The sequence below is a fragment of the Anser anser genome (assembly GCF_964211835.1).
Source record: "Anser anser genome assembly, chromosome: 5".
In the NCBI taxonomy this organism is placed as follows: domain Eukaryota; kingdom Metazoa; phylum Chordata; class Aves; order Anseriformes; family Anatidae; genus Anser; species Anser anser.
The window spans coordinates 3,498,454-3,523,445 of NC_139725.1; the positions used below are offsets into that span (position 1 = coordinate 3,498,454).

A 24,992-nucleotide genomic window follows, 5' to 3' on the forward strand; every position below is an offset into this window, starting at 1 on the left:
GGAACTGTACCTTGTATCATGTGATGTTTCTTACCATTACAATGTCTCTGAGCAAACTTTACTTATTTATTGTTGGCTAGAAACATGTGCAGTTAATAATGGTGGCTGTGATCGTACATGTAAGGATACATCTACTGGAGTTCACTGCAGCTGTCCTGTTGGATTCATGCTCCAGTTTGATGGGAAGACATGTAAAGGTGAGTTTTGTACTCATGGACACGTGTGTTCTAGCACCGTGCTGTGAGGTACTTATCTCCTAATGAAAGTAACACAGTGTTCAGAGGAGAGCTGGTATGAGTAATGTAATCTGAGAAGCAGTGCAGCCAGGGGAGATGCATGGCTTCCTTGTAAGAATGTTCTGGTGTATCATATGCAGAAATCTCTGCTGCTCTGCCCTCCCTCGTCACCACTTTCCATTCCCTCACCAAGATGGCTTCATTTTTGAGGGTTGAGAAGAGGCAATACAAGTAGGTCTGTGGTATAGTAGAGTTCAGTACTGGGAAATGTAGGCTTATCAGTTCTTAAAAGCATGCAGTCCCGTATTCAACTATATTATCCCCAGTCAACTGGGTGCTATAGATATTTGTAAGTAAATATCAGAATGTAATTCAGAGAAGACCGAGTAGAATTATTTATGCTGGTCCAAGCACCTCTAAGGGTAATTAGAGTACTGGCAAGGAGAAAAGGGATGTTTAGGTAATATATTAGAACATATTTTCCTACAATTAAATATTCAGACTGTTCTGGTAGGCAAAAATGATGGAATCCCTGTGCCTGAGTCAATTAATTTTAGATAACTCATTTTAATGTTGGAATGAAAAGGACAGGATAACTCAGGAAGTCTATTCTGTCTGAGCTTTCTTCAGGGCTTAGGAAGAGGGAACTCAGAGAATTTTTAAAAAGCTAAAGCCTCTTAGAGAATGTTTAAGTCAAAATGTTTCCAAACAAAACTTAGGGAAAAGGTCTCGTGTGAATACATGTACTCAAATGTAGCTGAAAGCAAATTAGCACAATCATGTGGTAGAATGGGCCAGGTCATTCTTAAGTCTAGACCTGAACTTCCTCAAGATTTGTAGCAGACTTGTTACGTTTTGTTTCTGGGATTCTCCAGCCAATTGGGGATGATTATTTTCTGTCTTTGTCAGTGAAAATATGTTGAATATATTCTGTTTACTCACTGAAGTTTTTTTAATTATTATTTTTACAGATATTGACGAATGTCAATCTAATAATGGAGGCTGCGATCATTTCTGTAAAAACGCTGTTGGCAGTTTTGATTGCAGCTGCAGAAAAGGATTTAAATTATTAACAGATGAGAAGTCTTGTCAAGGTATGTGCACTGGAGAGGCAATAAAAGTAGAACAAATCAGCATGGCTTGGACATCTACTACAATGATGAAGTGATAATGGACTCCAGAATTTCCATGCCTTGTGTTTTTGTGTGTGTGTTTTTTTATTATTATTTCTGAAACAGCTGTTAAGTTAATACAGTTGTCTTGATACTATTGTAGGAGGTATGTTTAGTGTCATAGTGAGATATTATCTGGAAGCAGTGCAGATAGCATCATATTAAAAATCTCTTGATGAAGATAATGCTTTTTTTCCCCTTCCATTAATGATCTTAAAATAACTTACAGGGAGAAATGAAGCCAATATCTCTACATCCATCTTAATGACTATTTCACCATTGCAGCAAAATTATTTTTTTCTTAATGGGACATTTAAATGCTATGGGTTCTTTATTTAAAGAAAAAAAGTAAGACAAGTCATCTGATCTGTGAAGTCAGAGGCTTGTAGACATAGACCAGAATAACAATTCTCTAGACCATTATAGAAACATTTGATTTTTACGAAGACATAAATTTCTGCTGTGAGATTTACAGAACGTATTTGCTTTATTGTATAATAGTGTGTACATTCAGATTGAGCAATCTTGTTTAGGCTGGTTAAGTACATTAAAAAGTAATGATCAAAATGGTCTCTGTGGCTTTGGCAAAGCTACAGTATGAAACAATGTAAAGTGGATCAGTAAGCTGGGCAAATGAATAATTCTGTTTCTAATTCTGTTTCCTAGACAACTATTTGACATTTAATGATTAATTTCAGAAAACTGAACCAACCAACAGAAAAGAAATTTCATCTGCATTTTTGGCATGTTCTTGTCCTTTTTAGGTTAGATATAGGATATACCAAACTTAGTATAAAACTGAAGGATTTTCAAGATTTTTTTTAAGCGGAATTGGTTATGAGTTTATTTTAAAGATTTACAGATCTTTGTCTCTGTCACTCCTGTTACTTTCCCTAGATCGTTTCAAAAGTGGTACCTTGAAGTGCACCCAAGACCTTAATGAAAAAAAGTATGATGTTATGCGTCAATGATGTTGATGGGAACTTTTTTATATCTGGGAACATTCCTATATTATAGTGTGCTGAATGTACTGTCACAGAAGTTTTAGGTGCTTTTAATGATAAGCCAACTTTTCTTAAAGAAATAAGAGTTTCTGCCAGCATTTTTTTTCCTTCAAAGCAGAGAAGTAATGTCTTTTAAACATAATTGTTAAAACGTAGCAACAGTTTTCATGTTTGCCAAGAGAAAGCTTGTTTGGCAAACTAATTGGTCTCTTACAAGTTGTCATTTCTTATGTTGCATTATTTGCTTCAAAAGAATTTACTTAGTTTACTTAAATCTGCACATCTCTCTGTCCAGCTTTGTTATCTCATAAGTGCTCCCTTTTCAGGCTGAAAGATACTAATGCATCCCTTTAAAACTTGCAGACATTGATGAATGCTCTTTTGAACGGACATGCGACCACACGTGCATCAATCATCCAGGCACTTTTGAGTGTACTTGTAACAAAGGATATGCTCTCTATGGCTTCACACACTGTGGAGGTGAGTTATAAAAGAATACTGCAGGCCACACTGGTAGAGTGCTATTGCCACAGGTCTAGTTAGTGTCTGTGTAGGACATGCGCCTATGTATATGCATAAGGTGTTTACAGTAAATTTAACTCTTCACTGTAATAAGGAGACACAGCAAAAGTGAAAACTAACCTAGCTCACTTCTGTCTTTGCTCGAATTATTTTCCCTTCCCAGTCAGCATTCAGAAAGCACCTGTGACTATTAGAACAAACAGATGCATTTTGCACCTAGATGTGAAAGCCATGATTTGACCTATTTTTCACGTGCAAAAGTCTCATTGACTTCAGTGAATAGTGAGTTGAATAGGACTTTAAGAACAGGATGCTCTGGATGATTTTGAAAATTACAATTTTGCAGGTTATCCTTGTGCGTATTGCAGATTGTTATATGATATAGATTGGAGCTTTATCTGATGCAGTACCATTAATTTACATTGGCCAAGAATGATATTCCTAAATGTTTTACTACTTTACTACACAAAAAGCTCAAGAAAAGAGAGGAAGATATTGACAGAAGCTTAGTGTGTGTCAAGTGTTAATATTTCTGTAACAAATTCCCAGAATTACCACAAGGAAGCAGGAATAACTGGACATTAAATAGAAATAAATCTATTTTATATAAGCTCTATGCAAGACCTTGCATATGCTTATTCTAAGACCTATTTATTTCTTAGACAAAATGAGCGCACTTGAATTTGCAGATAACAATTCAGAGGTCTCTGCATGCCTGATCTGTTCTGATGTCTGCCTCTAGAAAGCCTGAGGAGAAGATTAAAGGGCTACATCATCACTGTGTTTTATACTACTAAACAGGGAAACCTATCTGAGTGAATAGGGAGTAACAGCGTTCATGTGTTCCACTTGCCAAAGGAAGTCTTTTCTCATAAATTCCTGAATTTCTTTTGGTCACCAATGAGGGAACAGAACTGCAATTTATCCTTTGGGTGCTAATTTTCTCTTTGTACCATATAACTGTTCAGATGCTAATCCTTGTACCACAGTAACTGCTTCATTTGCTGACAGTTGTCACAGCTGGTAGGTGTACTGAATGTACACCTTCTGAGCTATGTGGAAGAAGCCACTAAGTACTGGAGATAATAGGATGCCATTGCCTGCATAATCCTACCAAAAAGTCAGTTAAAATTAAGGATTCGAGCTAATTTTGTAGTATCTTAGGCAGTAGTACCAATTTTAAGGTGCTCGCTTCTTTTTTCATCATTCTTCTGTTGCTCATTCCTACTCCTGCTATCTCAGTTCTGCTAGTAGCTTGTTTTTTCCCCTGAAACCAGCTCGATTTTGTCATCTATTTCACAACATTTTCTCCAAATGATTATCTATGTCAAGGGGGAAACAAGTGGTAGGAGAAAGCACTGACAAGTACTCCAATTACCTCTGAGAAAAGCGTACATGAAATTGGATACCATCAGTTGCACAAACTTTCTGGAACTCGCTGAGTCTCATAAGGGATTCCTTGGTGGTAGCTGTGTAGGTTTACATGTAATTGTCATAAAGCTGATGGAGACAAGCAGCTATCAGGGTGGATCTGAGAAGCAGAGACATCGAACTTTGCATTTCCCTTTGCTGACATTCATGAGATTCCTGTCACCCTATTTCCCCAGCCTGTCGAGGTCCCTCTGAATAGTGGCGCAAACATCTGGTGTATCAGGCACTCCTCCCAGTTTTGTATCAGCTGCAAACTTGCTGAGGGTGAACTGTTGTTCCATCATCCAGGTTTAATGAAGAGGATAAATAGCTTTGGCCCCAGTATTGACCCCTGTGGTACACCATTGGTGAATGGCCTGCAGTTGGACTTTGTGTTACTTTTTACAACACTTTCAGCCCAGAAATTCAGCAAAAGATCCGAAAGTTTTCTTGGAAGTAGTAAGGGAGGGAACTGCCATTTATTGCTGTTCAGCAGAGCTCAGGATGGCACAATGCAAAGTATATTCTGCATCAGCAAGCAAGAGCGCACCAAAGGCAGTATGTTGTGTTGTTGGTAGTTTCTCCACCTCTTGGCAATTACTGGGCTGGGCAAGGCCCATGAAATTGGCTAATTGACTAACTGGGATTGTGGTCATTCAGTGGTGTTATTTGCACACTTGGAATCAAATATTGTTCTATGATAGATGCTCTATGATATCTGCGCACTTCGGACGGTTGGTCACTGTGAATCTTGTCCACATCATCTGTCTTTATTCCAAAATGGAAATATTAGTTAACTAGATGCAGAGCAATGCAGACTTGATTTGGTGGTCTTTTTGTTAACTTGTTAACATATTGCTGAGGCTGGAGATTTTTTTTTCTAATACATCGTTCAAGGACATACCTAACATCTCCTTTCCCACAACATTTGATTGATTATGACACTCATTGAAGGATTTCCATGAAAACAAAACTATTTCAAGGTGGTTTCCAGATGGCATTCCAAAGACCTTTTCTAGACCCTACTAAGAGGTATTTTTGTACAAACTTATCTAGTTGTATTAGTCAGAATACAGAACTTTGGTAGAAGTTACTTTTTAAAACTATTTTTACCTTTCCTCTATAGACATTAATGAATGTAGCATCAACAATGGTGGTTGCCAACAGCTGTGTGTGAACACACTGGGAGACTATGAATGCCTGTGTCACTCTAACTACAAATTACACTGGAATAAAAAGGATTGTGTTGGTAAGGTGCCTAGCAGACACATTACTACTCCTGAAGTGTTTGAAGGTCACATGGTTGTAGTCAAATCTAAAACCTTGATCTGTCCAGTTAAGTGGTATGAGTCAATGTTCTCTGTATTCTGCTTTACTTTTTAATCAGACATGATGGTACTGAAGTTTAAACTGGTAAAAACAAACCAAAACCAAAACCAACAACAACAACAACAAAAAAACAGGAGATACTTTGAGGGACTTTGATGTTCTTTCCTCTGCTTTTATCTATGTCCTTTTGTTTCCCTGCATGAGAGCTTGCTGATGATCATGGTGGGATCCTCCGGGGGTTTGATTTTGCTTTCATTTTCTGTCTAAAGAGCATATTAATTGCATGGGTGCTCTCTGGTACCATCTACATAAGAAGCTGCATGACATTTTCGTGGTATTGCATATGTAGATGTTTTACTTCTCCCATGAGTATTTGTTTTATCCTATTTAGAAATAAAGGGGCCTTTGCCTGCTAATGTGTCACCCAAGGTATTGCTGCACTGTATTAAGAGTGATGGGAGTGATAGATGCCTCTTAAGCTGCACTTCGGATGTTCAGGTAGTTTCTGGTAAGTCCAAAAGAAACCACAGCCTACAACCAAAACAAAACAAACAACAACATCCCAAACCCAACAACAAACCACAAAAACAAAACAAAACCCGTGAGCATTTGATTCCATAGAGAGTGCAAGAGTAGCAAAGCTTGTAACTCTCATGGAAGCCCCAAGAAGTAGACAATCAACAGGGACCATTCCTTTTTCACTATAGATAAAGGACCATATCTATGTCAGTGAAAAGCCCCCCTTTTCATATCCTTTATAGACACTCTACCCTCAGATTCCCTTTTCATGACAACTGTCTTTTTGAAGCTGGAGAGGACAGGGCAGAATTCTCTGTGCTCCTTGGGCCATTCCTTAATTGGCCCTGAGAGCTGCTGCTGAGTGGCACGAAGGCATTCCAGCCCTGCATGGGGTCTGAGCTTCTGCCTGCACAGCCCTTCCACCCCTCAGGACACAGCATGCAGATTCATCTGGTGCTTGTTAGACAGATGATTCTTTTCTTCCTGAACCCTTTAGATTGCTTAGGAAAAGACAAACTTGAATGTGGAGTACTGTATGAATAACATAATTTAAAAAGGTGAAGATGATGCAGATCAACAAATGAATGTCTTTTAAACTACGGGGGTCTTCAGTCTGTGCACAAAGCCTATGTCTTTACTGTCTGTATGGTCTGTCTGTTAGGAACACAAGATGCTTACACCCTCACCTGTGGCAGCTCATCTCAACTTAAGAAAAAGCAACAAAATACAAATGCGTCCACTTGGCTGGGTAATTAGATTTACTGTTGCATGATTTGACTGATTTCTTTCATTGGATAACTGAAATAAGGGTGTTCTGTTGGCTTTCCTTCTATTTTTCCTCTCCATTTTACTCCCTCTGTTTTTTCTTCTTCATGATTACAGTAGAAAATTCCCCTTGTACTGCTTCATCAGCATCACCCAGACTAAAACTTAAGAATAACGGAAGAGAAAAGGATCAGTAGTGAGATGAACAGCGAGACTAGGAGTGTCATGCCTCATTTTAGACATCCAAATTGCGCAGTGTTGGCAACTTACAGGTTCTATGTTGAGTTGTTGGTCAATGGAGTTTAGAAAGCATTTGAAGCTAAAGAGATAAAAGGTACTATTTTATATAAATGTAAGCCACTTTTCTGAATCTTCTTGATGTGAAGTATCTCCTTTGATTTCAGCCAACAATTATTTGATTTTACGCAGAAGCACATCTGGATTTGATCTCTGTCCATATTTGAAATCTATCACACTTTGTTCTCATTCCAATTGTGAACTAGCTTCACAGCATCAGGAAGCTGGCATCTCTTCAGGTCTTCTGTGATGACCACTTTTCACTTTATATATACACTTTTTTTGATAACATCATCGTGATGTCATATTAGGGTAATCCAAATTTTCTACTCCTTTTTTAACATAACATTTCATTGTTTCTTCCTGAAGATATTTCAGCCATCAAGATAAGCGTAACCTTTAAATTAAATGAAGGAAATTGTAGTTTGAAAAAGACTGAGATGTTTCAAGAAGGTCTGGAACAGATGATACCAGGTATGAATATAAAAATGCAGGTAAGCAGGTTAGAGCCATAGCTCAGGGGTTATAAAGTGCTTTCCTGATTTGAAGTGTACCACAAATAAAGCTTAGAGAGCTGCAGACTTTCTTCTCCGTATTAGCCTCATGAATCATACTCCTTCCCAGCCATGGTTTTTGTAGTACCTGCTTCAGGTGACAGGACTTCCCTGTGACAACCTCAGAGTTTTCTGTGAAGGTCCTTCTCCTTTTTATTTTTATTTTTTTGTATGACTGCCAGTAAATTCTCAGTAAAATCAAACATCTTTTTGTTCTTTTCAATTTTTTCTTTCTTTCTTTCTCTCTCTCTCTCCCCCTTCTTTCTCTTCATTCATTTCTTCCCTGCTGCTTACTGTCTGATGCCTCAGTGAAGAAGCTCTGGGCCTCTTATGATGACTCTGTTGCTGAAGGGTTATTCCTCTTTTCTGTTGTCTTCCTCTTATACTTCAGCAGCCCCAGATGGTGAGGTCAGCTCTTCCGTCTGTTCCAAGACAGGAAGTATAGTCTGAGAATTTACAAAGTTAGCAGAAAATGAGGAATATACTTGAAAAAACAAAGTTACTAAATAATACTATGAATCAGCATGTCAGTTTGTTTGTCCTTAGAAGAGTAACAGTGATAGACTACGCTAGATACTCTGAAGAGTCTATGATCCAAAACCAGAGCTTATTCTGGATCTTTGTTGTGTTTTTGTTTGTTTGTTTGTTTTCCAAATAAATATTGTTTCCTCATTGAAACCCTGAAAATGGCCTCCAAATGTCCTTTAGATGCAGCCATGACTTAATTTAAACACCCTTATAAGCTAACATGTTTTTAACATGGTTTGTATGAATGCAGAATTTTTTTCCCTCAGGTGGTCTGTCTGGTGCAGGCAGCATCGTGGTTTTAAGATGCTTTGCATAGTGCAGAAGCAATTCAGTGGCAGCTAGCAAAATCCAGGGAAAGCAGGCTGAGCACTGCAGCCAAGCTCTAATCTAGCAGCAAATCATGCCTCTGACCCATTGCAGCTGTAGAGTTTTCACCTAAAAGTACGTCCATAGGTGCACTGGAATCACGATTCTATGCGAGGGTACACCAGCTGAGAAACTGGGCAAACTATTTGTTTACTCGCAAGTGGAGTGAATCACTTGCTCCCCTTGAAGTTTTTGTGACAAAATATGCACTGAATACTAGTGAATATCTAATAACGTAGCTGGCCAAGCTTTTGCTTCCTTCAATTTTGTTCATACAGAGAGACATAATTCACTAACGGAGAGATTCCACTATGTAAACCTAACATGCAGCTCCGGCAAGAAAGTTCATGGAGCCGTCAGTAGACTGCCAGCGACTAGAGAGATTTTTATCACTGTGGACTTTGAACTTGAAACAAACCAAAAGGAGGTGACAGGTTGGTTGGAAAATAATCCAAGGTGCGATTTGAAGCTTCTTACAGTTTGCTTTTTTCTGTTTTTTTCACTTCTTCATTTATGCAAAATTATAATAAAAAGTATCTCCTGTTTTGAAAGTTTTCTGCCTCAAAAAGAGTTGAGAGATGGGAAAAGTTTCTAAGATTAAAGAGCTGTCCATGGATTAAAGTCTCCTGGTCTGATTAATTTTCTTGAAGCCTGATGGTGTTGTCCTTAAGGATTTCAGACTTGTTCAAAGAAGTTACTTTCTCAGTGATTGGCACTGACATTTTGCATTGGGTAGACTTTTGTGTATGGTCACTAATAGCAGATTTCACCCTTGGTACTTTTCAGATACATGTGATGTGCGCTGTGCACGAAAGAAGACTGAAAAGAGATTTCGTAAAACCATTCGAACTTTACGGAAGACAGTCAACAGGGACCAGTTCCGTGTTCGTGTCTCTGGCATGGACCACGAAGTGGCCAGAAAATCTCTCAAGCTGTCAGAGCCACAGCAGTCATGTGGTGTAGGACAGATGCATGTGGGTAACAGATGTGGTAAGTAAATGTAAATTAGGAACAAACCATCACATGTGTTGGTTTTGCTCAGGTCTGGTGAGTAGGGAGAGGATCATGGGAAGCTTCTCCAGGAGAGAGGAGGGCTGTGTGTGATGTAATTGAGTTAACTGTTTGTGCTACTGATATGTGCCTCTCTCTATGTATTGTTGGCAATTGCTGTATTATAGAGTAGAATAAGGGCTCAGTAAGCACTTTGATATGGATGACACAAAGTCTACAGTAAACACAAAGGCAGAAAACTTGGGGTGTTAGCATCAGACATCACTGCCTTGACATCACCAGTGTTATTTATAGAACACCGCATTTAATATCTAGTCTAACACTGTGCTTCTGAACTTATGAATGTTTCTTATCTTGCTTGTTCCAAATAAAAAGCTGAGCAGAATTTGATACGGCCACAATTCTCTTTACTGATTGAGCTCTGAGTCTTCATGATAAAGTTCTAACTTCATGGAGAAAAGGGATTTTCTAGGCCAGTACAGAGAAAAATCTTAATTATTGTGGTACTAAAGGGCACCACCATAGTGCAGCCCACAATAAATGCTTCTAAATCACAAAAGTTAAGGAGAAGGGTCAGATGTTATCTTAACGGGGACCTAACAACCGTGACAGCTAATTCAGGCTGCACAGGGTATGTAGCATGTAAGTGGTTTTGTGAATCGGCAAGCCTCTAAAATGCTTGTCAGGTTGAATTAGTATGTCTTCCAGCAGCAACCCATTCAGATTTAGAATAGATTTTCAAATTTTGTTTTGCTAACTCTAGAAACTTGGATTCATAGAACAGAAAAATGAATTAGTGTTTAAAACATCTGTGCGAGCAAGCAGGCATAAGGAATTACTCAGGAATTCTGTCAGAAAAAGCTGTAAGTTTTGATTATTTTTTTTTTTTGTAGCATAAGTCTGCAAAACTTCAGAGACTTCATTAAGCTGTGTTTACACTGATATTTTCAAACTGTTGTATCTGCTGCTGGAGGAATCGTCTGAAAAATGTTCTCTCAGTCCATTGTACAGAGCACAATATGCTTTCAAGCCCATTTGTATTTTTTTTCTGAAAAAACAGCAATGAGTAAGCTAAAAAATAGTACAGGTAAAGGAGACAAATTTTTCTCTGGGTCCATTTGCTTTCATCATCAACTAATGTGAGTGGCAATTAGGAAAAGGACCAACAAGAAAATGACAAAAAATATTTTTAGGTAGCCACAGAGCAAATTTATTTTCTTATTACAAATGAACAGCTTATGTGGCATTTTTGTGTAGTTCAGAGAGAAAGAGAGCTTTTGGAGAATGCCTGGAAAACTGTAAGGTCAGCACAAATAGCCTGTCTATGGCAGAAGCGATCAGAGACACTGAGCATATGAAGAGAACTGTTTTGAAGAGGAACTTGTGAAAGTCCACATTCTTCTTTTGCTGAGATTGGTGCCACAGTTGACCCTAAACATCTTAACAAGTACTAGTGGGAGCAGTGGATCTAGTAAGCTATGATAGCCAGTGGGTATCATGCCTTGTGGTTCAATTTGCTTATGGCTGAAAAGGTGTAATTGCCAAATGAAGCTTAATTTTTTTAGCTGAAGTATTAAGACTATATCCTAGTGCAGGTTTGCTCTGATCAAACAGGATGGAACTTCCACCACACCTTTTACTTGCATGGATGCTAACATCTTTCTCCTCCACTTTAATGTTCCTCACTTGTTTGCATTAAACTTACAGAAACTTAATACCTTTAAAACTTCTCTACATCCTTTGTCAAATTGCTGGAAGCTGGACAGAAAGTTCACTGGTTGCTGAGGGCACATAAAAGTACACATAGAAGCAGCACTATTACCTACGCCTCATTTCCTTAGAAAAACTGATTGTCCCAGTGTGTATGGTAAAGGCAGCACTAGGTGGCTGCTGCTGTTGCTCTGACTGCTAGTCAGAAGGAGCTAAGAAATAGACTGGGGAGAAGAGAACGGAGTGGGAACAGTGTGGAAGAAGAGGAAGAAGCTAGCTCAGGGATGTGTGTGGAAGAACAGGATTTTTTCGTTTTGTTTTGATCTGATTGTTTTGCAGAGCTGCTGAAAACTTCTGGACAGGTGTGGCCTTGTTTATCTAGACGTGCTAATGATTCTGGTGAGAAAGTGACTCCATAGCAAGATATTCCAGGTCAGCAGATGGACTCAGTGCAGCTGGTGGATGTGGTCTCAGGACAGGCAGAGAACTTTGGCAAAAGGATTTTGCTCAGTCTGACGAGAGGAGCAGAAAACAGTGAGGGGGAAAAAGTAAGTCTAAGAACTTACAAATCTTCAGTGATGCAGATAGTAAGTGAAGTGCAGGTTTTAGTTCACTTTTTTCAAGTACGTTTTTTAAAGCAAAATACTTGGAATTTTGCTAGGTTAGGTATAGTTTTATTGATTCAGACAGTCTTGGACAGGCTCTCTTTCTGTGGTGGACTTCTACTGTTACAGCACTGTCTGAAACATTAGTTGTATTTTAGCAGTGTAAAAGAAGTCTTGCATGTGCTCTGACAGCTTTTATCATAAGCAACTGGCCTGAAATTGAAGCAGGAAGCTAAACTGCATTTGGCTTGCACTTTTGGTGAAGAAGTACTTTTCCTGATTTCCCCGCTTTAAATCCTAGTGCCTACAGTGGGACACACTGCTGAATAAAAGATGGCACCAGGAACAGATTAGGCATGATTTCCAAGGCAGTTCATCATCCTTCATAGGCTGAATGGTTGCATGTGTGTCTGCTGTTTTTTAAGCATTTGTTGATAGTAAAAAGGAATTCACAGTGGATTCCAAGCAGTGGTGTATTTTATTTCAAGTTTGCTGTTTAACGTAAAGTTGTGTATGAATTTTTCTGATGCCTTTGAGGTCCAAATGTTGTATTTGTCTACCTTGTGGTGTGTGAGCTCTGTGCCAATGAGTAATTATATTTAGTATTGGCTCACGTTGTTTCATTGTCCTGAGAATGACTTCCATGGAGCAGCCTGCAGTAGGTCTCTATTAATGTATATCACAGGAAATGCATGTAGCAAAATGGAAACTTCATCAACCTTTCCAGAGAATTCTGGATTCTTACAGCAGGCGTATGATCTTTCCACACTGAAGTAAATCTTATCTTAAAAAGTATGCATATTTTGAATGATGATGCTTCAAGGTAGGACCATGTGAGGATGCTGGAAAAGCTACATGCTACTTTGAGCGGGGAAGATTTATACTGGGGAGAATGCAATTTCATTCATTGATCTTGTCTACAGGTATTCATTCTCCAGTATGAGCTAGACTTGGGACAGGTATAACAGCCAAAGACCAACTGTTTAAATACTGACAATTCCTTTTCAAAATCTGCTTTACTACTAACATACATGTTGAAAGAGAAGAAATAGATATCTACGGGGGCCCTTTGCCCACAGGCATTTTCCACTAAGGGAGAAGCAACAAGCAAGTTATCTGTGCCTTTCCATCACTTAAAACGCTGTCATATGTTGATCATGCCTCAAGGAGCTGAAAGTACACCTTGCTCTGTTTGGTATTTTTTGTGTTAGATACATGAATATTTTAATACATGAAGAGAGGCAAACAGAAATAACGTTCTCTGAACTTGCTGTATACAAAAGACATATGAGCGTGCCCTTGCTGCAGAGTTACAAATGGATTCATCCATTCATGGAGCTATCACGAGAACAGTAAACAGGAGAGCAGCACTAGTATAGGTACTGCTCTGATGTAAATGCTGAGCAGTTTTACCTTGTGTGAGAGGTGTTGATGCATTTAATAGCTCAGTAGTTATCCCCTTAGTTTAGAGGATGCAAATAGAATATAAATATTTCATACAAAATAGTCTTATTAAAGTTTAGATATGGTATGATACGGGCATTACGAAAGTACATAAAAACATACTGAAACAGAAAATCGAAATGCTGCCTGGCTTTGCAGTTCTAACAATTAGTTGTATTTCCACACAACAGAGAACTTTAAGTCACATTTTTTGTTTTTATAAAACTGACAAGAAGAAATAAATTATCAAATGGGAGAGAGTGCTATCTGTATGATACTGTGCTTGCAGCCATGGATTTAAGACACAAATCCTTAATATGTGTAACAATCTCATGTAACCTAAGTGCGTGAACTGTTAAATTACAATAACTTAAAGGACGCTGCTTCAGAATTGACTTGCATGAGTTGTTGGTCATTATCCTTATAAAGTCAAGGCGTGAATCTTAAGAAAATGGTAAAATGGTGGATCTTGACCTCCTTTATAACGTTCACCTTCTTAGCCACTCTGATACTCCAGGATTTGTCTAGAGGAGCAAATACTCAAAGGCTACTGTGTTGAAAAGAGAGGAAGAGCCTTTAAGTGTCTTTGTAACTGTTAATCCTTGTTCCCTGTGCCCCCTTTTTCTTTTCTTTTCTTGTTTTTGCATCAGAAAAGCTTTCACTTTTTTTCCTCTCTTTTTCTAAAACAGCTGCATAAGATTCAAGACTTTTTTTTTTAATGGGCATTGAAGACAAACAAAGACAGTGGCAGCAGAAACCAAGTCTGCTAGAGGCAATTGGTTCTTTTGTTCATTTGGAGAAAAACAATCAGGTTTCTGAAAAAAGAGCCAAGACAGCCAGTGGAATTCTGATTTAATGTCATTATTTGCAAATCTTCAGATCTTGTTTTGAGTGGGTATTTCCCGTGTGTCAGAAAGGACCATTCAGTTTCTAGTTTTTTGAAATGAGGCCCATAAACATTTTTAGTTTCACTTAACCAAATGCTGTGACAGGAGAAGTTTGAACTCTTCAGATTTTGTTGTTGGTGTTTGAACAAACACAGAGTTTGTTCTGTTTTTATTATGTTGTAGCTGTTGTTTTGTTTTCTGAGAGGGTTCATTTGTGTCATCCTAATTTCATGCACAATCCTATGGATTTCTGTGGGATGATTTGTGTGTTTACGCTGTCCCTATAATTAATGGTACTATAATTAAGCCTATTGGTACTGTAATTAAGCCTAACACCAGGTCTGTTTGTTATGATAAACTGGGTCCTGGTGGGTGCTGTGAGCTTTTAAACGTGCTTTCCTCATTACCCCTGCTCTGTGCTTGAGTTGGGATTATAGATGAGTGGTCTGTGTTTGGAACTTCTCTCTGGAGAAGAACTGGGAGCAGTTTACAGGGAACGTGTTGTTGGCTCAAATTGTGCTGCTTAGAAAAGCTTCGTGATGTAGTCATGTAAAAGAAACCAACATATTTCTTAGACCATAAACAACTAAATCTGTATCCTATGAACCAAAAGCCCATGGACACACAGGCCAATTGCTTGTCCACTTGGACTCCTCTGCTAGTCTGGTTTGCCTCCTGCAGGCTGCTGTTGCCTGAACACAGATTCTTACTTTTAAGCAGTAATTCCTACTGAAAGAGACAGGTAGACATCACATGGCTTTGTTTCCACATTGGACCAGCCTGTCCTTTCCTCCCCTTAATCTTTAACTACTGGGCTTTTCTCTCTCCAAGCTAGTTTACAACTGTAGGCCACAACTGTACAAAGCTTATTAAAGTTGGTTTTGGATACCCCATTACAGTGTTGGTGGGAAACCTTAGCTGGACTTTTCTTTTTCTTTTGCTGTTTTTTTTTGGGAGTTGCCGCCTTTTAGGAAAATCAAAATTAAATTCTTGAATTGATCTGTACAGGTCAATCAGAAACATTTTATTTTGGCTCAGGCTGACTTTATGCAGTTCTGCCTTTCACTGTCTTGTTCCTGTGTTTCTTTGTGGGCACTGTCACAGTCACAGATACAGTTCCTGCTGAACTGCCACAGTGCATCACAGGGGAACCCTGTGCAGGTAAAAGATAGCAGGGAAGCAGTTGAAGTTTAGCTCCTGTGCTGCTTAATGGACCTCAGGTTAACACCAACAAAACTGAAATGAAATGTCAGCCTTCTTTGTGCCACGGAAACTGCCAAATTGCAATTCTGACACTTGGTCATCTGTAATGCTTATGCAGATGTAGTCCTTGTATCACCTTGTACTTGAGATAGTTTAGCTGCTTGACCATCTAATTTGGCTTTGAGCCCACAAACTCAAAATGTTAGTGACCCGATATTTTTTCTTGTTGCTAGTTAGCTGCAGTATGGGATCATACTATGATGGGGAACGAGAAAGCTGTGTTTTATGCCCTAATGGAACTTACCAGGATGAGGAAGGACAAATAACTTGTGACTCTTGCCCCAGTCCTCAGAATCCTGGAAACCAAAAATTAGCTGGAGCTCACAGTGTGTCTCAATGTGGAGGTAAGGCACAGAAACAAACCATCCAATGCTTCTGCCCCTTCTTTCTCTTGCTGTTAGAGTTCAGTTGCACAATGCCTGAAAAGATGCCCCATGTTCAGTGTCTCAGTGATGTTCAAGGAGAACTTCTAGTGCTTGTCTACTTGATGCAAATTTCCAAAAATTGCAGTTTTTGCAAAATAATTCTGAAATATTTAGATCACTTCAATTTTATTCCACAGGGAGCTTTTCAATTTTACAACATGAGCTTTCAAGGCAAGTGAGATGCAGATGGTAAAGTTGTCGAGAGATCTGATGGCATAGATTCTCAAATGTAACATTTTCACATAATTGGGATGAAAATTATGGGGAAAAAGGTTAAGTGAGCAGAGCAGAGGGCAGACAGCCCCTAGTGAGGCCACTTAGAGGATGGATTGACCATAGTTCTTTTGCGGGGAAGGAGATTTGCGCTGATCTTTTTGTTGCTTCTAGGTTCCTGAAATAGGTAGCCACCTCTCAGAATCACCTTTACTAACCCTGATTGTGTTTCCTTGATGCAGAATTGTAGATAGTCTTTCCTTACTTCACTAGGATTGTTACAGTGAAAGCCTTAATTCGTTCATGTTTGTCAAGTTGCACAAACAGTACAGAGATGAGTGTTCTGTAGAAATGTTTATAAAATGAAGAAAGACTTGAAAAGCTTGGGAGCAAACGAATGTGTGTACTTATGAAAGCAAAAGTGATGTGTGGTGGAAAAAGTTAGAATCAAGAGCTAAGATGGTCTCATTCCTCACTAGCTTTCATTGATAAGCTACAGAACATTGCTTAATTCAGCCGTATTTTATTTTTAAGTTGAGGAGGAACACTCACTATTCCACTCAGTGAAATCAGCAGTAAACAAAATTCTTCATCATTGATCATGACCGGTAGTTAATACCCTGCTTGTTGTTAGTCATATATCCTGAAATGAAGCCAAGGCCAATTTAACTTCCTAACAAAACAGCTATTCACTGGGTGATTTATTGGAGCTATAAACTAAAACTAACAGTTTATTATCGTAACAGGTCTTTAAAAGGACAGAATTTTTCAGTGCAGCTGAACAACTGCAACACTATTTTGTGCCTTCTAGAGCAGGGTAATTATTAAATACCGGCACTGAAATTAGTTCTTTTGTGAATAGTTTGAAAAACAGATATTTTTTCAGATATCCATAAATACCCTTGGGTTTTTTAGTTAATATTAGGGTGTGCTCAAGTAAAACCAATCTGATTGAGTTAATGCTATCCGTGCACCATACAGAACACAGTAATCTAGCGCACGGATAATCATTATCCAAGATTGGGGACTGGAGAAATGGCAAGAATATTTCTGCTTTAAAGGTCTTTGAGATATGCTTAATGTTTATTGAGTTTGCACAATTCCTTGTGATTGAGGTCTTAGGCCAATTCAGTAACATTAATGGCTATGAAGTATGATGATTCACCAATTACTAAGATTAAAATACTTTTAGAATTTTGGTAGTACACTTTTGATGGCTTAATTTCAGTACTTTGTTTGTTTGTTGGGGGGGGGGGAGGGGGCAAGAGATACTTAGCTAGAAAGAGGAGCTAATCACTACATTATCACTCTGTACAGATTACCAGAGAGTACTTGACAGGCTTAGTGTCCAGTGCATCCTTGCAATAAAGTGTGAAATCCATTCCAGTCCACAGAAGAGCTCACCAGCACCAGAGGTTATCAGTACCTATTTCATGTTTACAGAGTGGAGTGTATTTATTGAGTCTATCTGTTGTTTGCATTCAACTCTGAAATCCTGGCCCATGCTTCCCAAATAAAGAGGAAATCATTTGCACCATGGGGTTTTGGGTCCTGTGCAGGCTTGTTAACATATCTTCACATATAATGTACATGTTGAAGCAAGTGTGTTTTTCTTCCTCTAGATCAGTGCTCACCAGGTGATTATTCCCCTGATGGCTTTAAACCCTGTCTACCATGTCCCCTTGGAACATACCAGCCTGAAGCTGGTCGAGTATCCTGCTTTCCCTGTGGAGGAGGACTAATGACAAGACACACCAGTGCATCCTTGTTTCAGGACTGCGAGACCAAAGGTAAGATCAAGATATGATGAACTGTAATGCTCTGAGGGAAAAGCTACTGCTGCTGCTACAAGTGGGGTGTTCTAAGGGTGGTTTTCCTTCCCAGGGTCTCCTTCTAGGGGTGTAATAGTTGGCTGGCCTGGCCCAGCTGCAAGGAAGCTCAATAAAGCCTCAAGTCTTTTTCTAACTGATTTTTATATAATTCTTAAGGAGCGACTGAGAGATGCATAGAAGATGTTCAGTGAAGTGATTGATCTGTGAAGAGCTATGTAAAGGAATGACAAGGGAAAAAAAAGTCTCAAAAAAAAAATCAATGGCTTATTCATGTTCATAATGGATTGAATGCCTAAAAACTAAGTAAAAAGCCATCATTTGATTTAACTGTACAGTACCTCAGATGGTCCTCTAAACTTGACCGCAGTAGATCTGTGGTCAATCAGCTCCCAAGGTTTTCCTCACAGAAGTGAAAATCAGGAGGGGAGATGAGACCTCTAAGAATGAAGAGATTTCTTGTTAGCATTTTAGTTATCTAAAAAGAAAGAAAAATGAAAGAGCTATGAAGCTGTGTTTGAAAACACTGATAAAGTATGTGCAAATGGGGAGAGAGGAAGTGTTAATCGGTATAGGGGTTTACTCAATGTATTAAAGCATGGATAAAAGAATATCACTTATATCAAAATAACCATGCAGAAAAAGTAAAATGTTAATAGAAAATCTATTGTCATAAAGTAGAAATAAGGGATAAAAATAAGATCATGATGCAAGCATTTGGTGGTGATTTGGATAAAGAGATCTCTCTCGTGTCAATATGTCTATTATTGAGAATTGCAACATAATAGACAAATCTTGCAGTATGCTTGAAGAATTAATACTACTGGTAGTAATGTGATAGTTAACAGATTTCTTCAGCAAAGAGTCACTGAATCCACAAATAGTTAATACTTTCATAGTTAATTTTGTGAAGCTACAGTGCTAAAAATGGTCAAAAACCTTGGATCAAGATAAGAAGAACTGATTTCTGTTTCACTTAACACAAATGAAAATAGGTCTGTAAACGAGGTTCAGTTTTCAAATAAGAATTGAGATTCAAGGAATTTTTGTGTTAACTGGAATGAATAGTTCAGGGATTTGTTGTGTAAGAGGCCAAATGAGATCTGAAATCACAGGTGCAAGAACAATTTGGAATTTGTATCTGAAGTGTTTGGATTAGGTGGTGCGGGTGGAGCATGTAGGGAAGGACTCCAGACTGAGCTAGCTGAATACAAATCTTAACAACAGTACTTATTTGGGAGTAAGCAGAGACTGAAAGGAATAGGGGGAAAAAAAGGGACTGTACAACGTAGAAAACTACATTTGAAAGGTAACGTAGTAGATCATTTAGAAGTCAAGCTGAGAATGGTAAAGTTGCCAAGCAAGGCAGGAGGAATAGGAAAAGATTTTCATTAGTCGCACAAAGAAACAACGTGGGGATAGAGTTGAGAGCAAAGGTAATATATGGCTCTTGCTCTTGACTGCTTTCTGTTAGGTATCAGTACAAATGATGATGGTCTTAGGATAGCTAAGCAAAATCAAGTGAAAAGACCATACTAGAGACATAAGGAAGGTGTCTGGAGTTCTGTGTTCTGTATATGTATATATGTATATGTATTCTGTATATGAAGAAAAACTTCCTACCTGTGTTCTGGGGAACAAGAATAAGGAGTTGCAGGTCTGCTAGGAAGGACTTTTTCCCTAATTCATGTCTAAAACCCCCATACAATCTTTTATGTTTATAAAAGCATTTGTAAATCAGAGTGGGGTCTCATTTTGGTGATGCAGGAGGTACTTGCAGGTCTGGGTTATATGTTACATGTCTAGGTTTTGTGATGATTTGAGTGACGCGATGAAATAAAGTAGCGAGAGATCTGGTGGAGGTGGCTGTACCCCGAGTCATGACCTGCTGTTGTAAGACAGTGTGATCATGAGAGAGGAACGCAAGATACCTGTATAGTCGCTACTGTTGATGCAACCTGCCAGCTGTAGAGGACAAAAGTTTTCAACCTCTGCTTTTGGTGAACTGATCACAGTGGTACACTGGCATGTGGCTGCAACGCAAGTGCTGCTTGGCATAAGCTAGCAATGAAGAAAGGATGAACTTGCTGTTCATCTTACATGTAAATATTGGTGGCTAGGCCATTTGGTAAGACACTATTTTGCGCAGTGTCATGCTTTCAAAATCGTGCTGGTTATACTCAGTCTCCCATATCTTTTGTTACTGCTTCCACACAACTGCTCTACATTACTGCATTTGGGATGTTTGAACTTGCACTGAGTGACCATGTAAATTAAAATCTGTTCATTTACCTCTGCTTTACTGCTCTAGTAGTTTAAAAATATGAGACTTCAGTTATTAAAATAGGTCCTATAGAAATGCATAAAATTACTTTGTAATATATTACTGCCACTTTTTTTTTTAAACTGTGCTGCCTGTTTAAATACCCTCCAGTTCAGTGTTCACCTGGCCATTTTTATAATACTACAACTCATCGGTGTATTCGCTGTATAGTTGGGACATACCAACCTGAATTTGGACAAAATTTCTGCATTTCGTGCCCTGGAAACACCACTACAGATTTTGATGGGTCCACAAATGTAACACAGTGCAAAAGTAAGTATAGCAAGATCATTTCGATCGTTTGTTATAAATAAAAAGACCGGGCCATTAATATTCCAAGTGGCCTTGAGGGCAAAATTTAGCTTTGCTCCAGGGAGCTTGGAGAGAAGGCAGTGTACTGCCCGCTTGCATCTCATCCCACATGACTTATTAAGATTCATGGGAGACCATGTCTGCAAACTGGTTTCATCATTCTTTTTAAGGTAAGTGATGATTGTGCCTGTTGGTACTTGGTCACTCTGGTCTTGCTATTAAATCCTCTCTTCAAAGATATAGCAGACCGAATTTATGTTCTCAGCATCCTAATTTCTTTCTTTTCTATAAAAGGAATGGAAGTTGGTTCACAAAACTTTACTACATCTAGTGAACATTTGCTCTTAGTAACAACCTCTGAAAGAGGCAATTACAAAAAGAGCCGCTGTTCTAGATTATGGTAGCTGTAGTATGAGAAGTTGAGGGTAAATTAGAAAGGGAGGCAGAGAGGCAACTCTTCAGAAGAACCTCAGACATGTATAAACACATAGATATATATACACTTACATGCATATATTTAAACATGTTTCTGGGAGCTGCATGTGTCTCTCTTAGAGACTCTGCTCCCTGAGCATGTCACACCCACACACTGCTGTTAGGATTCTGTAGTGCTTAGACCCGTGTGGCCACACAGAGTTGGGGAGTGCAGGAAAAGAATCCTGCATGGGTCACACCCTCTCTAACTGCTGGTGTGCTGATCTGTGAAAGGAAAAGGCCTGCTGTACTCCCTATTTGTGTTGCTACAGACATGGTACTTGAGCATTACACAGCAGACTCCAGTTAGACTTCAGCTGATACTTTTACAAACCAACAAAAAACACACACAAAAAAACCAAAACCCATCCTGTCTGGTACAAGCAAGTGGAGCATCCTTGCTTTGACCACTTTTATGTCATTTTACAAGTGCTTTGCTACTTGGCTATGGCTTGGTTGACCTGCTATGTTAACAGGGAATAATTTATATTTTTATTTCTTAACATTGATTAAACCATAAAGGCAGAAGTAGGCATGCTTCAATTCAATGTGAATTGAAATTGGCAAAGTACCTGCCTCAGATGCAAATAGAAGTTTGTGTGCCTGTCACTCATGTACTATTTCTGACAGTGCCTGTAGAAAGAGCTGAAGGATACCCTCACTTTGCACAGTCCTGTATATTATATTGCTTTTTTAGATAGGCAGTGTGGAGGTGAACTGGGAGATTACACTGGATATATTGAATCACCAAACTATCCTGGGGACTATCCTGCAAACGCTGAATGTACCTGGAATATTAACCCACCCCCAAAACGCCGTATTCTAATTGTGGTTCCTGAGATATTTCTACCGATAGAAGATGAGTGTGGAGATTACCTGGTGATGCGAAAAAGCTGTAAGTGTAAAATACCTACTGAGGCATATGGTTTCTATCTCAATATTCAACACAGGCTTCTCATATGTATTGCTCTTTGTAAAAACTAAATGTACCACAGCTGTCTTGTGCTTAAGAGTAGTGATTTCTTTTAATGCCAAATTGAGAAATTCTGTTTGGCAATGCTGCTCAGATGAAACAAGGTTGCAAGGCTATAATGTGTCAGTGAACTCTGAGAGAAATGTTCTTAAGAACGGATAGATGGTTCTAGCTAACTAGTCATGAATTATGTGAAGCAATGCTAGCCTGGATTAGGAAAGAAGGGATGCTTGCTAGTCGCTATAGGTGTTTGGTCTGTGAATAAACAGCTTCAGTTTCTAGTATAAGCACATCTTTCAAGCGGTAGACTGTTTTTTAGAGCAAGGGAAAATATTCAGGGACGGAAAAGTCAGTCATTGATGTCCTGCCATCTACTGATGGCCTGCCACATGAGTTTTTCCCTTTTTTTTTTTTTTAGAAAAAAAGAGCATGTATTTCTTGTCGTACTAGTTTAACATATTTTCTAAATATTAATTAGTGTGAAGCATTGTCAGATAACTGCCTATTGTGTGTTTTCTTTGAAAGCTTCCTCTAATTCAGTGACCACCTACGAAACCTGTCAAACCTACGAACGCCCTATAGCTTTCACTTCTAGGTCTAAGAAGCTGTGGATCCAGTTCAAGTCAAACGAAGGGAACAGTGCCAAAGGATTCCAGGTTCCTTACGTAACGTATGATGGTAAGTGGATGTGAACAGCTGAGCATATGTGGACTAGTGCAGCTGTAGCAGTGCAGAACTCCTTGTGGGCTCCTTGACCCTGCTGAGAAGCGGGGTAACCCAGCACTCTCAGCAGTGTCACTATCAGACTGCTTCCAGTAGCTGTTTTCATTTATAGATAGTTTAAGGATCTCTCAATTGAACTGCAGTCTTAAGTGCAATCATATTTCCAGTCTTCCACAGACCTAAACAAACAGCTGGGATTCTGGGCTCTGACTTGCACAGGAAAAATGCAGAACTCAGAGCCTTCATCTGGTTTTTATGCATCTTTATGCCTTCCCAATTTTGAGTTACTTCAGGTGGCAGATTGCCCCTGCTTAGGAACTGGGCAGAGCCCAAGTGCTTCTGTCATGTATCATGTCACTGCTACCAGCTGTAATCTAGTATCAGAGCTATTTTGTTCAGGCCAGGCCCCTCGAGATGTTCACCCCCACATAGTTTTGTGGGCTGGGAGTTCTGGGAATTGCGCTGCAAAGCTGTTGAGAGTAGACACTTTACTACAGAATAAAACCTCTCAAAAATGGTGCTTCCTGCACTATAGCATTTGACCCTTTCTGGAAAACTTTTGTGAAACATGCTTACTTGACCACTATTACCAGGTCATTCTGTACATGCAGGCCAGTGCTCTGTCATGCCTACAAGCTGTGTAAACCATGCATATTAATGCTTATATTCTTAGAGCTATTTCCCTTTAATATTAAAACAAAGGTAGGAAAGCTCCAGCCACCAGGTTTTAGAATGGTATTTTGAGGGCCAGGCAGACTGGAGGTTGCATTGCCCCTGCAAATAGTCTGTAGGGGAAGGGAGGAGAGTTCCACAGTCTTAGAGCAAGGATACTTGTGGTGCAGCACACTGCAGGTGCAGCAGGAACAGCAGTGCAGGAACTGATCTGGGATATTTGCTGGCATTGAGTCTTTTGCTTCTGAATCTCACAGGCTGACTTAGAAATGTGTTTGTGAAGTAGTGGCAGGTGTAGTGGAGGAGAAAAATACGTATATTTGAAACTCTTGCCATTCTGGCTTCTTTTCAGCTGTCATTGTCAGAGTCACTGGGGAAAGACTGGAGCTGAGGCTTAGCCCCTCAGCATGAGCGATGTGAAAGTAATGTGGAGCATTTCTGTTCACACTAGGGTAGTTGTGGAGGAATAGCCCTCCATGGTGGTCTGCAGAGTTTCATCAAGAGCAGATCATTTTTCAGGGAACACCACTCCTTTTGAAGCTTTTCAAATTTGGATTGACCAGGGGGGTTGCCTTTTAAGAAAGCTTCCTCTTACTTTTTTTTTCTCTTGTAGAAAGGAGTCAAGAATGGGTTGTGAGTATTTACAGCTAAGTTTCAGCAGTGCGGCTGAATTAAAGCAGGCTACTCTCTTACAATGTGTGCTACAGTCCTAGGTGCATTTTAATTTCTTTTGATTTTGACAGATAGATGCAGAACAGCTCAGCAGAGTAAACTTTGTTTTCATAGTACACAGTATTTGCAGCTTATTTACAGAAAAGTATTTGGAATACATTCCAACTGCTAATAATGAGAGTCAGATACTATTGGTTCTTCTGGGGGTAGGGCTTTCATGTGTAACCAAGTGAGGTATTGAATATGTAAGTGAAATGAACCTGCAAATGACTCTCTTGTGCATTTTCAATAGAGGATTACCAAGAACTAATAGAAGACATCGTTCGGGATGGTAGACTTTATGCATCTGAAAATCATCAAGAAATACTCAAGGTATATTCCTTCCACTAAAATGTTGCTTTTGATTGAAAGTAACACTATTATGTACTAGTGAGGTTGCCTGCTGCTCTGCATCTGTTCTGCTCCTTGATGCAGTAGACACATGCTACTTCAGGGAAGTGGTGAATCAGCACATCCTGACTGTTCTGAGCAGTGGATTAGAGACCCTTTGCCCAGGGATATTAAAGTGGATCAGACCTTCTAGGAAAATCTATAGCTTTTTGTGATAAAGGTAGCCCCTTGGACCTAATGTAGGCGGTGCTGGCAGGAGTCAGAGAGCAAACTGAGGGATGTGGGATTGCAGAAGTACTTGGTGCTGCTACTCATGTCCCATAGATTAGCAACGGCTTTTCCTTCCTGTGTGAAAAATCTCTTGG

At 39.2% G+C, this 24,992-nt stretch overlaps 1 protein-coding gene across 8 annotated transcripts in view; it reads left to right on the forward strand.

Moving 5' to 3' along the window:
* Positions 1 to 24,992, forward strand: part of SCUBE2 (signal peptide, CUB domain and EGF like domain containing 2) — a 42,969-nt gene that overhangs the window by 14,081 nt on the left and 3,896 nt on the right. For 4 of the 8 annotated variants that reach the window (XM_083839938.1, XM_083839939.1, XM_083839941.1 and 1 more), the window contains 15 exons: positions 81 to 197; positions 1,208 to 1,330; positions 2,776 to 2,892; positions 5,471 to 5,593; positions 6,065 to 6,181; positions 6,854 to 6,940; positions 7,624 to 7,728; positions 8,951 to 9,136; positions 9,489 to 9,692; positions 15,795 to 15,965; positions 17,882 to 18,049; positions 20,523 to 20,684; positions 21,895 to 22,092; positions 22,696 to 22,848; positions 24,530 to 24,609. In XM_083839938.1, coding sequence (XP_083696064.1) covers positions 81 to 197; positions 1,208 to 1,330; positions 2,776 to 2,892; positions 5,471 to 5,593; positions 6,065 to 6,181; positions 6,854 to 6,940; positions 7,624 to 7,728; positions 8,951 to 9,136; positions 9,489 to 9,692; positions 15,795 to 15,965; positions 17,882 to 18,049; positions 20,523 to 20,684; positions 21,895 to 22,092; positions 22,696 to 22,848; positions 24,530 to 24,609 — 2,111 coding nt within the window. The remainder of the gene's footprint in view (positions 1 to 80; positions 198 to 1,207; positions 1,331 to 2,775; positions 2,893 to 5,470; positions 5,594 to 6,064; positions 6,182 to 6,853; positions 6,941 to 7,623; positions 7,729 to 8,950; positions 9,137 to 9,488; positions 9,693 to 15,794; positions 15,966 to 17,881; positions 18,050 to 20,522; positions 20,685 to 21,894; positions 22,093 to 22,695; positions 22,849 to 24,529; positions 24,610 to 24,992) is intronic. The other 4 variants (XM_083839945.1, XM_083839940.1, XM_083839943.1 and 1 more) reach the window with 4 other exon arrangements.